We start from the raw sequence: 13,873 nt of genomic DNA, 5'->3' as shown, positions 1-13,873 counted from the left end.
TTCTTCTTCTCTTTCTTCTTCTCTCTCCTTCTTTAGATTCCCTTTTATATAATGAGGTTGAATTTTCTATGCATTCTATCATCCAAATCCTACAAGACTCTGAAAGTACTGATTCTCAAAAGATTTGGGTTGCATCAGGTTCAGTAATAGGTAAAACTGTATGTAGCAAAACCATGATTCAAAGCCTTGTTTTCTGAATCTCAGTCCAATGCTCTGCTTATGTTGCCTTCCATACTGGTACTATTGCAAACCAACGATTACCAGCTTGCCACATACATGGGCAGAAACTGCTAAGCTTGTATGCAAGACCTGAGAGAGTTAACAGAACACTGAGAACAATAATGCACTAGTACTTTTATGTGATGGGCTTATTTGAAATAAAATGCTAATGTGAAATAACCACATATTCCATGTCCAATAAATATAGCAAGGCTCTGTTACACTGCCAAACAAATGTTCTGATTAGAAGAGCTGACAAATGTACATATCATACATGGTTGGCCAATTTTCAAAGAAATGGAATGTAACAAAATGCACAAAACTACACCTACAGTTAATGTAACTTACTCTTTCCTTGATGATTCAGAAAGCACTTGATGATTGCATAAAAAAGCATGGTCATAGGTTGAACATGTTATTCTAGTAGCAAAAAGCATAATGGTGAGTTTCTTGTAAGAAATTTAATGAAATTAAATATCTTGTTTAATTAAGTACACTTTGATATTTCCATGGATTCATGATGTTACCTGACCTACCTCCCCTGCTGAGGATCTTATATAACCCTACCATCCCTTATCACTCTGTGTGATTCTTGGCCATGTCTTTCTGTGGACACTCTGCAATGCATCTGCCCGATGCACTGGAATCCTTTGACTAGATCCCTTAATTGTTCCCATATCATAGTGTTCCACTCAGCCTGTGCATTCGGTAACTACTCTCATTCACTACAGAAAGGACTTGCCCCCTCTTCCAGTCACAGCCGTCTTTGCTGATGACTTTTGTGTCACTTTCCATGTATAAGACATCAATGACATTATGCCATAGTCTCTTTACACACCTGCCATGCAGATTCCTATCGCTCTTTGGCCATATGCAATTAGAATAATCATGTTCCATGACTTACAGCCGCACAACACACAGGGAGAATATTAGTATTAAAGAGATGAGATTTTATAAGCCCATTATGCAAGCAGCTTGGGATTGTAGTGAGACGGTAGCCAACAATGAAATGCAAATTTGGAATGCATTAAGGGAAGCCTGGCATTCCAGAGAAGGAGAAGATAGTCTCACTGGCTTCAGCCCTTGTCAGCCAACATCTGGCCTTTTGGGTTCAGTTCTGGGCACCAAGTTTTAGAGCAAACATTGACCAAGTGGAGAATGTCCAAAAGAGTACAGTGCCTGGCACATAGTAAGTGCTATATAAATCTAAGTGGGTATATATGCTATTATAATTTTTAGTCCACAGTGGTGAAGGGCTAAGTCATGCTCTGTGGTTAATATGCGGTTGAGAGGCATCTAGGAAACTCAGTGGATAGAGAAGGGGACCTGGAGTCAGAAAGACCTGAGTTCGAACTCAGCCTCAGATACCTATTGGCTGTGTGACCTTAGGCAAGTCATTTAACCTCTATCTGCCTCAGTTTCCTCTTCTGTTAAATGAGGTAAATAACAAGATCTCCCTCCCACAGTCATTGTGAGGATTAAATGAGATAACATATGTTAAGTGCTTTGCAAACTGTAAAGCTCTGCATCAATTCTAGCTATCAAAAGTTATTGAAGGAGCTTGTGATATTGAACCTGAAGAAGAGAAGATTTACAGGACCATGATCCTTGTCTTCAATGTTTGAAAAACTATCATGTGGAAGAGAGACTGACTCAGACTCTTTGGTCCTGAAGAGCAGAACGAGATGTAATGAGGAGAACTCTTAGGGAGACAAATTTAGACTCATATAAGAAAAAAAAAAATCTTCTAACAATGAGAGCCATTCCAGAATGGAAGAGTTTATCCTCTGAGTCAGTGAGTTACCTCCCATTGGGGGGGAAGCTACACACCAACTGAAGAGCACCAACTGATGTGTGTGTGTGTGTGTGTGTGTGTGTGTGTGTGTGTATGTGTGTGTGTGTGTGTGTGTGTGTGTGTGTGTATAAAAAGAGCTAAGGAACCGGGGCCAGAAGAGACAGGCTCAGATCCCAGCTCTGCTGCCTTACAATGTCAAGCATGAGGTGCAAGGGTGAGGGGGGAGTGGGTGACCCTTGGTGTACGTGATCTCAGTGGCTTCATTCCACTTGGTGAGACAGGCCCAGTTGGGGCAGGTATTCAAACTGAAAGTAGGGATGGTCACTTTGGGGGTGATATCAGATTGCAACCTTTGAATCTACAAGTATCTATTAAGTGCTACTTACCATATGCCAGGCACTGTACACTGCACTACGAGAGACAATTTGCTCACAGAAAGGTATAAACAAAACTCACATGAAACAGAAAAGAAAATAACCTTGGGAGCAAAGGGAAGGCAATGATATCGGTGGGGAAGGGAACAGTGAGTAAACTGAAAGATCTCAGCAGAAGTTGCACTTGAGGAGAGAGAGAGAAAGAGTGGGGGGAGAGAGAGAGAGCGAAAAATAAAAAAATGGAAAGAAAGAAGATAAGGAGACGAAAGGGAAAATAAAGAGAGACAAAGAAGAAAACAAGGCAAAACAGAGAAGAACGAGTTTGCAGGGAGAAGGGAGTTAGAGAATCACCCACTAGGAAGGAAAACAAAACATGATGCGACGTTTTTGGTCACATAGCCCTGTTCTAGGTGAACTAATTACTTTGGGGGATACAAGGGCTTAATGTAATCTACTAATTAGTACAACCTGAAACAATAACTTCCACAATGATAATTTGATAGATCCAAAGAGTTAGTCACCCTTCAAACCTGCCTGCTTGCTCCCAGGGCATGCTATGCATAATTGGAGAATCTGACTTAAGTATTATCTACACCAGCCCATGTAGCAGAGAAAATAGACAAATAATTTTCAATGGTGTTCAGGCCATTTGTTATTCCTGTACCTTCTTCCCTTGGGCTTGTAAGAGCAAGTCCCACAGGCTCACTGTGAATCAGCCTATTAGAGAAAGGATTGTGCCTTCTCCCTGATGGCTTGTCGGCGTCTTAATGAATATGTCACTGGACACGGAGTACAAAAGACCTGGATTCAAATCCTGCCTAAGACACTTCCTATAATAGTTAATCATGGAAGCTAACATTTATATATCGATTTAAGATTTCCAAAGCATTTTACAAATATTATCTCATCTGATTCTCATAGAAGTCCCTAGGAGCAGGTGCTACTATTATCGTCATTTTACAAATGAGGAAACTGAGGCAGAGAGAGGTTTGACGACTTGCCCAGGGTCACACAGTTTAGGAAGTATCTAAGGTGTGGTTTGAAGTCAGGTCTTCCTGACTCTAGGTCCAACTCACTATCCATTGTCCCATCTGGCCGCATCAATACTGACCATATGAGTATGAGAAAGTCACCCAAGCTCTTGGCTATCCCTTAGTTTCCTTCCTCTGTAAAAGGAGGGAGTTGAATTAAATGTCCTTTAAGGTATCTCCTGGCTGTAAGTTGATGATCTTATGCTAAGGAGGCATGATCTTTCCCTCTCACTACCCCTCACTGCCAACATTTCCTCTCTTCTCCTCAATTAATATGCTAATCACTGTGGTCAGTCAACCAATAAACATTTCTTAAGTACTTACACCCACCAGGCACTGTGCTAAGAGGGTCCCTGCCCTCAAGGTGTTTACACTCCAATGGGGGAGACAAAGAGCAAACGAATGTGCACACATACTCTATGTACAGTATAAATAGGAAGTAAGTAAAAGAGGGAAGGACTAAAATTCAGAGAGTTTGGGAAAGGCTTCCTTACAAGATGAGATTTTAGTTGAAAGAAAGACAGAATGTCCAAGAACAGTGAAATGACAGTCTCATTTCCTTTCTTTCTGACTATTGAAGGAAAGGAAGGAAAGAAGGAAGGGAGGGAGGGAGGGAGAGAGGGAAAGAAGAAGAGACTGGCTTTGACTATTTTTTACTCTTATACCGACACCAGTTAAATGCACTTTGGAAATATAAAGTCTAAGCTATATTTAAAGCATAAAACCCTAAACACATAATGCATATGGTTAAATGACATTGAACTAAAACGCACCCATTGCATCGTAATTGATTCCTGCCTAGGGGCACTGGATTTTCACTAGAAAATGAGAATTCTGGCGAAGATGAGGTCAATTCTCCCCTAGACACTTTGACAAAAAGTAAGTAACCTTGTGTAATTGAATTCCAGAATTGAAAACAATCTCAGGGGTCATCTAGTCCAACGAAGACATGATCAGTTGCCCCCTTTTCGATACTGGTGAGATTTGGACGTATGGCCTTTGTTTGGAGACCTTTTGAGAGAGAGACCTGGTGCCCCTCCAGGGAGCTCATTCCACTTTGGGGCAACTTGAATTGCTGCATGTTTTCCCAATATTAAGCCTAAATCTCTCCCTGTACACCATCCACACCTTGCTCCTGGTTCTGCCCTCTGAGGCCAAACAGAAATAAGCCTAATCCTGTTCCAACAAACTGACAAATATTTCTTAAGCACATTAATCCACACCAGGACCTGTACTAGGCTCTTGTGGTTCCAATACAATGGATGAAACATTTCCTATACTCGGGGAGTTTATCGTGTAGCAGAGTAGACAGCATGAAAGTACATATTCCAAATGACCCCATTTTAAGAGCACGAAGGGATCGATTGTCCCCCATAAGTCTCTCCTCTCGACATTAAACTGCCCAGTTACTTCAGCCTACCTTGGCGTGGTCTCAGTGCTTCACCCCCACCCTAGCTGCTCTCCTCTGGATGTTCTCACTTCTCCACGTCAAAAAAGATTTTGCCCCAAACTGACCACCACAGTCCAAATGGCTCAGAGGAAGGCAGAGGGCAATGGGGCTTCGCTAAGCCCGGACTCTGCCTTTCTTCATGCCACCCTTGGTTTAAGCAGATTCTTTGGCTATACTGCTGCTTCTTGTTGTTTTTGCAGCCCACTAAAACACCTTCATCTTTATTAGGGTCTGGCCACGCTTCTCCCATTGCCTACTCGGCAAGTGGATTTTTGACTCCAAGTCAAGCCAAGCACTTATTAAGCACTTACTATGGGCTAGGTACTCTGCTAAAGGCTAAGAGTACAAAGGCAAAAAAAACAAAAAAAAAGGAGTCCCTGCCCTTGTGGAGCTCACATTCTAGTATGGGACTTCACATTTATAGCTGTTACTTTTAAAACTGCTGGGGGCTCCTAGCAGGCCAGGTGGACCTTTTGTAGATTTTTCTAAGAAGGCATGTGTAAGAGTCACACAGGGTAAGATGTGTAGATGGGTCATTATCTACCTCATTTGCTGGACTGTCCGCATAAATGAAACTACAGACTATTGAAGTATCGAAGAGAAGACGCCGTCTTATTTGCTTTGAGTCTTTGTCCTAGTTCAGGGGTGGGGAAGCTGCAGCCTCGAGGCCACACGTGGCCCTCTAGGTCCTCAAGTGCGGCCCTTTGACTGAGTCCAAACTTCACAGAGCAAATCCCCTTAAAAAAAAAAGGATTTTTTCTGTAAAGCTTGGACTCAGTGAAAACGCCTCACCCAAGGACCTAGAAGGCCACAGGTTCCCCATCCTGTCCTACTCTGTTGAGCTCTTTCTTGGCTCCTGACTCATCCAATGTATTATCTCTGCCACTTGGCCTTGTGTCATCTGAAACCCTGAAAAGCAAACTGCCTATGCATGAGTAGTCTTCCATCCCCTCTTTACTCTTAGCAAGAGACCTCAAAAATAGCGTTCATGATTGATTGGCCGGGGGAATTCTTTTACTCCCTATTGGGTGACTTAATTTTGATAAATTCTAAGTTGCTTTTTATTTTTGTTGTCTGAATGATTGATACAATGCTAATTCTTTTCTCCAAAATGAGATGGTAGTAATAAAAATTGATTTTTTTTTTTACTTTTAGGATGGAGAGCCTACGGAGACACAGGAATCCCCCACAATTTCTGAGAAGTCCTGGCATTCAGGAAGTGCGTGCTCCACTTAGGAAGAGACCTGAAGAGGAGTGTAAGTATGCTGAATTGAGTTTAAAGGAGTGTCTAAGGAATTGCTGCTTACCTAGTGTACTAACCTGAAACCACCATGTCTCATTATAATATATTAACGTACATCATTTCAAGGCATGAAGTTTAGATGAATGGATATAGGGTGTTAGATAGACTAGGATGATCATTATGAACCTGTAAGCAAGTGAGAAAGAACCTTTACAATTGTATTTCAATTGACTTTTTTTTTTCATTAAAACCCTATATCCCACTCTGAGCTTTCATTATGACCTAGCCTTGCTATCAAATATGGATACAGGTACCACATGCTGTTCCACTGATATTGTGAGTCAGGGTACAGTAGTTTAATAGGAAGGAAGCTGGTTGTAGTGTTGGGGCCATCTGGGCTTAAGTCCTTCCTTTTACATATCCTAACTTTGTCAGCTTGGACTGGTCAATGCCCAAACCAATCTCCAAATTGCAAACAATTTCAGAACTGCCTTTGTAGAGGTGGGTCCTCACCATACTCCCCTACAACCATGATATTTCCAGATATTTACCTTTATGTCTATATTTATAGCTCTAACCATATCTGTATTTATTTATCTATGTAACACTATTCCTAGCACTAAATATATACAGATTTAGATATAGATATTATGTACACACATCTCCATAGTATACAATCTATTAATCCTTTAAAAGATCATCATATTTAGAGCAAGAAGGGCTTTGTTAGGTCATATCATCTAATCCCCCATTTTATAGATAAAACAGAACTCCAGATAGGAGAAATCAGTCGATCAACAAGCATTTATTAAGCACGTACCATGTTCCCTGCACTATGCTAAGTACTGGAGAAGCTCACACAGGTATTAAATAATAGAGCCAAGATTTGAACCCTAGTCTTCCAAATCCAGCTCTTTCTACCATACCATGCTGCCTCCATTGAGGGATTGGCATCCCCTGTGCCTACAGCAGCATTTGAAACTTCTCCCTTTACCATCCTCAATATTTCCTGAAAGAAAAAGAGAAATGAAAGTTTGCCATCTTCTCTTCCTCCTTCAATTGTGGGATTTTTCCCCCTAGAAATTAGGATTCCATGGAAAAATAAGTGTCTGGACACCACGTTCATGTTCTTCAATTTAGTTGGACTCAGGAAGAACTAAAGCTGAGTGCCTTCTCCACCAAATTATGTGGTGTCTGTTCTCTATATCCTCTATATATGTGTATCGTCTCCCCCTGTAGAACATACGTTGGGGTGGGAATTGGCTCGCTTTTGTCTTTGGATCTTCAGTGGTTCGCACAGTGCCTGGCACATAGTAGGTACTTAATGAATGTATGCTGACTGAAAGAATATGTCAATAACACACAGTTTCTTCCTTAATGCAATTTATAATCTCATGAAAGATAACATAATTATAAAGAGAATTATAATAAACGTGAAATTTGAAGTATGCTAAATAATTCATTACTAACTGTGCCTTGGCTAGGTCAATCAATCAAAAAACACTTATCAAGTGCCTACTAATTAATAATTAAAACAATGCTACTCTGCATTTGGATAGTACACTAAACTTTGAATACCTTATCTCACTTCGCTTCACAAACACCTTACATGACAGGTGCTACTGCATTCCTATCTCCATTTTGTAAATGAGGAAGCTGCGTCTCCAAGTGGCTATGTGACACCTGTCTAGATGTCTGGGTGCCTCTCTGCTTCTGTTTGGAGATGCCAAGCTAACTTCACCTTTTGATATAAAGAAGACTAAGCATTGTTCAAAGCAAACGGATGCACATCACGGTTGGCTTTTGCAATCAAGGTGTGGGTCACTGGGATACAAAGCAATCTGGAGTCCTGCCTGTAGGAGGATTTCCATTTTTACTAAGATGTGGCTGGTGCCATAGGTTCACTTAAATATACTGCCTGCTGTTCCATCCATATTTTATAGGCATTTCACATTTTGAAAGTCTTCTTGTCTTGGGTAAAAACAACTGCATTAGAGCTGTCTACTCATGCCCCAAAGAGGACCCTCTGTGCAAAGTGGAATAGCCGGCATCTTCAGTCAACAGCACCGTCACTCAGCGGATGCTGCGCCTTTTTCTATAGTGTTAGATTCCCAACAAGCAGCCCTACGGACAATGGAGCTCTTCTGCCCTATTTTCAAAAGAGCTTGAAAATTATTCTCGGGGCCCTGGGCACCATCAGGAGCTAACTCTCAAAGAGTCAGGCGAGATATGTAAGCGCCGGATTGTTGTCAGGGGACTCAGAGGGGAAACTCCTCCTTGAGAAATCGTGGCTGCTCAGCCTTTTGTCTGGGACTTAGGGACTCATTACACATCATGGTTTCACGCAGAGGGCAGGCTCACTTGTGGTTTGTAAACTGCTGACTTTACTTGAAAGAAAAAAAAAACACTTCTCAGTCCCCAGTGAATGCAATTCTGCATTTCAGAATGTACGCAGTTTAAAGCTCAGAGGTTTGCTTAGTGAGGCTACCCATGAATTCCTTTGATAGGAATATTTGTCCCATGTTCTATGCGCTGGAGGCTAGAGGCTGAGGCTGACACGCTGTGCTCAGACCTCTTGTACTGGGTGAGTCCCATGCTTATCATTGTCCACACACTACTCAATTTATTCAAAAGATTTACCCATTCTAACAGTCTAATTTTTAAAGCATATATTAAGCACCTTCAGTTTGCAAGATCCTTTTTTTTTTGGAGGCAATGGGGTGAAGTGACTTGCACAGAGTCACATAGCTAGTAGCAAGGTACTTAAGGAGAAGGTTAATTGATATGCCCAAGGTCACACAAATAGTAAATGTCACAGGTGGGATTTGAACCCAAGCCCTCTGTTTCCAGACACAAAGTTCTTTCACTGGACCACAGTGTCTCCCTCAGGACATAGCATATCCCAGGCTTCATATCCTCAAGTGCTCCCCAATATATAGCCCAAAATAAGTTATGCTTAGCTTAATGCATGTCACCACTAACCATAGCTTTGAGGAGTATCTGCTCCTCTACTGTGAGGTGGTATTCTTGGGGCACGTGTACCTTTTAACGTTTTCATTTCTTCCAATATAGTACACAGCTAAAGGCTATACATTGATTGTTACCTCATTTTATTTCATCTGTAGAATGGGGCTTAGTAATATCCATCATACACCTTTCACAGAATTGCTAGGAGGATCAGATGATCAAATGTGTGGAGAAGACCTCATTAAACCTGCAGGCCCTGAATTAATGATGTCAGCTATTGTGATTAGTCCATGTTTTTTTTATTTATCTTAGTTATGTTAGGGCCTCTACTGGGTGCATGGAGCAGCCCTCCTGTCTACAGCCCCAGCGACCAGAGTGGCAGTTTAAACCTTAATTAAAAACGAGAAGATGAGAGTTTTGTCATGCATCTACTCTATTTGGAATTGTTTAATTTAGCTTAGTCTTGTGAGATAAGATAAAATTGGAGATATTTAGGTTCACTTGGTTTGTTATGTTCAGCAGGCAGGAACATTAGAGGGAAACAGTTTGGGTCTGTTTTCCTTTGTGAATCAGTCACTTTGGATCAGTTATTGCTGGCATTAGAGTTGCCTGGGGCACAGAGAGACTTGCCCAGGGTCTCATAGCTGGGGGCATGGCAATTCTCCCAGACCATAACTTGCAAAATACAAGGTGCTAATCTGCACTGGTGTTGGTAGAGGGCTGCCTCAATGAGAATTCCTTACATCAATGGAACCTCATCTAGCCCCATTCCATCCCATAGCTAATTACAATTCCTCCATGAAAATAAAAAGGATGGGGGCAGTTAGGTGGTTCAGTGGATAGAGCATCGGCCCTGAAGTCAGGAGGACCTGAGTTCAAATCCAGCCTCAGACCAAACACTTGACACTTACTAGCTGTATGACTCTGGGCAAGTCACTTAACCCCAATTGCCTAAAAAATAAATAAATAAATAAATAAATAAAAATTTAAAAAAATAAAAAGGATGTTATTATTCATTCAGCTTAGATATATTAGTAGCTACAGCTAGGAGTCTTCCTGAATTTATGTGGCTATTTTAAACAGAAGAAACAAACAAACATCAAATGGGAAAGGGATACATTTCTTTGTCTAGAGGCATTGTGGTATGGTAGCTAGCAGGCTAGACTTGGATTTTAGAAGGCCTGGGTTGATTCTTCCAGCTGATCCTTAGTAGGTATGGGACCCTGGGCATATTACACAACTTTCTGAACCTCAGTTTCCTCATCTTTAAAATGGGGGTGCTTCATGGAGTTTTTATGACTCTCTGATGAGATCATGTATAGTTTGTAACTCTCAAGTCCCACATTGATATGTGTATTTCTATTTAATCAGTTTTCAAAATTCCACTATAAATTTTAGTTTGAATCTCAAAATGAGGCCTATCTCGAGGCTAGGTTTAATTCAAATCCTCCATTTCCTCAAGGAGGATCTCTCCAGGGCATCTCCCTGGAAGTCCCATTCATTCCTTTGATCTCCAAACTCTCCCTTTGCTTCTTTGATCTTCTTGGGGCTCAGTACTGAGTTAAACTGTCTTGTTGATCTGAACTTCTATGGAGAACGTTATTTCTCTCTTAAATTTATTTTTATGAAGCATGGAAATTGTTTTGTGAGGTAATGCATATTCCTTTGAATTCTCAAATGTCATTTTACTGAGTTTGAGTGCAGAAAATGAGAATACTGATCCATCATCTTGCCAAAAACCCTGTTGTTGAGGAACGCGTGAGGACCAAAGATGGATTTTCCATGAGCATCAAAACCAAGGATTTATTTTATTAATTTTCTTGCTAAAAGCAGATTTGAATATTGAGGAAAAATAAAATGAGTCTTTGATCATCCCTTTGCTCTTTCAGCAACTATGATGCATACAACCTGATAAAAAGTGTGCTAAAAAAAGAAACTCATGACATCATAAACTGTGAGTCAGAAGGGATCCTGAAAGCTGCCTCCCTTCACCTGTCCCTGAATGAGAATCACATCTACAACATGCCTGATAAATGGCCAATCCAGCCTCTGCTTGGAAATCTCCAGAGTAGGAGAACCCATCACAACTCCAAGGCAACCCATTCCAATTAAGGATCGATTTGTCAGGAAGTATTTCCTTGCCATAACCTTCCATCTACGTCTTTGCAACTTTCACACATTATTCCTAGTTCTGCACTCAGGGACCAAGCCAAAAAAGCGAATCTTTCTACAAATATTTGAAGAAAGCTAAGATGTTACCTCCTAAGCCTTTTCTTCTCCAGGCTACACATTCCTAGATTCATCAACTGACCTTCATATAACACTACCTTTCATCATCCTTGTGCACCTTCTCTTGACTCTCTTATTTATCAATTGTTTAGGTATCAATACCTAAAATGTGATGCTGAGAACCAAATATGCTAGCCCGATGTGCTCTGATTAAGGTAGAATACAATGGAAATCCCTAATCCTAGACAATATCCCTTCTTTGGCACAAGACCAAATAGCATCCTTTCTTGGTGGTTATATCTTCCTTCATTTCAGTGTCTTCCTTCTGAGATTATCTCAACTTTACCTTCTATATAACTTGTTTGTACCTAGTTGCTTACATGATGTCTCCTCCATTAGGTTGTGAAGTCTTTGAGGACAAGGTTTGGTTTTTTTGCCTTTCTTTGTATCCTCCATGCTTAGCACAGTGCCTGGCAGTTGGCAAGTGCTTAATCAACTTGACATTATTGACACATACCAACTTTGTTATAGTCATCATCATTATCCCCAACTTTCATTGGCTAAGATGGCATTACATGAACGCAGTATTTTCCCCAACTTGATTTTGTCCATGTTAAGTTCCTCAAAGTATCATTTAAGTCCACAGCCCCATAAATTTCCATCTAAATGGGACGTTAGAGGTCATTAAGTCCAACTGTCTCGTTTTACAAATGAGAAAACTGAAGTAAAGAAAGGCTAATGGTCACATGGCTAGCAAGTGTCTAACTTGGCCTTTGAACCTAGATCCTTGTGACTCGTGGTCAGGATCCTAGGCACTGAACCCCTCAGGTTCCCTCCGATTAACACCTCCATGGTCATGCAGCTGTAGGCTCTCTATACAGATGAACCCGCTGCCGTCAAATACAAAACTGTGACATTTTCATTCGGAATTGTAGTGGAGCCCAATGTGTTCACTGAATAGCATAGTGGCTAGGGTACAAGTTAGCGGTCAGGAACAATTCTGCTTTTAACTGGTGCTGGTTAGGTGAGCAGGGACAAGTCAATCAACCTTTCTGATTCCAAGTTTCTCAGCTGTTAAATGTGGGTAATAGTAGCTGTGGTGAGCTCACAGATTTCTTCTGCTTCAGTGATCTGTGTTAACCACTTTGGAAACCTTAAAGCACTATGTAAATGTCACTCAATGGTGTCACCCTTAATATGTGTATATATTGGGATATGTTGTTTCATTGAGGCAGGCACAGAAACACCTTCAACCAATGGAGATAAGCAATGGGCCTGGACTTGACCCTTTTAAAGGACTTATTTGAGTACCGAGGAGTTCCAAGTTCCTTCCCAGGATGTCACAGTTAGATGGGGTTCTGGAGTTCCATTCTTTCTGATTCAAAAGCTGGCCTCTATTTATTATATCCCACTTTCTATTACTACTACTGTTGCAGTCTGAGAGGTTGAGACCCCTCAAAGACCAGAGTACAGGACAGGGTCATCCAGAATGAATTCACAGACTCAAGCATTCTTTGAGTCGGGTTGGCAAAGATTTATTGTTATGCTATACAGCGGGCAAGGATTCTTAAGGAATCTGTGACCTTAGAGGGGTTCAGTTAAAGTTTATATAGGATAAACTATAGTAAAACATGTGCCAAATATGCTACCTAGGTGATTCAGGATGGGGGTTAGGGCGTGGTTAAGGAGTGGTCAGTTCTTAAAGGAACATGCACTTTTTGTATCTACTGTGCAGGCGTTTTACCCAGAGTTCACCAGGAAGAGCCCAAGGTGGGGCTACAGGGAGGGGTGGTTTTTAGGTCTGCTATGTCACTAAGTTAACTAGCAGTCAGGGCCAACTAAGGGTTGCCACCAATCAATGTCATGTTTGACGAGATAGAGGTCTTAAATCTAGAATGCACATAATGAGGAGCCCAGGATGCAAATAATGAGGTAGGGAGGGAGTATGGATAGTGCAGTGAGTATGAAGATCTTTATGACCCAGTGCAAAGCCAGTTCAAACTAATAATTCATTCAGGTGCAGTTTGTAACTGCACCAGGGAGAAAGAGAAGTGTATTGCTAAGGCCCAGTCATGAGTAACTGCCAGGTAGAGTGTCCTTGGGCTGGGGGAAAACTGCCAAGAATAGTGTTTCTGAGGCTAGGGAGAAATATGGTCTTGGAATTGGGGTCCCAGTACAAGCACCCAAGCACCCCATCACTGCTACTACTACTACTACCACCACCACCATTACCACCACCACTACCACTATTACTACTATTACTACTACTACTACTACTACTACTTCTATTACTTCTACTACTACCACCACCACCACTACCACTATTACTACTATTACTACTACTACTACTACTACTACTTCTACTACTTCTACTACTACCACCACCACCACTACCACTATTACTACTATTACTACTACTACTACTACTACTACTTCTACTACTACCACCACTACCACTACCACTACCACTATTACTACTATTACTACTATTACTACTACTACTACTACTACCACCACCACCACTACCACTATTACTACTATTACTACTACTACTACTACTACCAC

The 13,873-nt window shown here is 41.2% G+C and overlaps 1 protein-coding gene across 5 annotated transcripts in view; it reads left to right on the top strand.

Annotated features, from left to right (window-relative positions):
* The window catches only part of LRRC7 (leucine rich repeat containing 7), a 589,282-nt gene that overhangs the window by 147,701 nt on the left and 427,708 nt on the right, over nucleotides 1-13,873 (top strand). For all 5 annotated transcript variants that reach the window (XM_027873996.1, XM_027873992.1, XM_027873991.1 and 2 more), the window contains exon 2: nucleotides 6,025-6,125. In XM_027873996.1, the coding sequence (XP_027729797.1) occupies nucleotides 6,025-6,125 (101 nt within the window). The remainder of the gene's footprint in view (nucleotides 1-6,024; nucleotides 6,126-13,873) is intronic.

This window comes from Vombatus ursinus, unplaced genomic scaffold, assembly GCF_900497805.2.
Source record: "Vombatus ursinus unplaced genomic scaffold, bare-nosed wombat genome assembly UNPS02014804.1, whole genome shotgun sequence".
Lineage (NCBI taxonomy): Eukaryota > Metazoa > Chordata > Mammalia > Diprotodontia > Vombatidae > Vombatus > Vombatus ursinus.
This window is presented reverse-complemented; position numbering and strand designations above follow the sequence as displayed.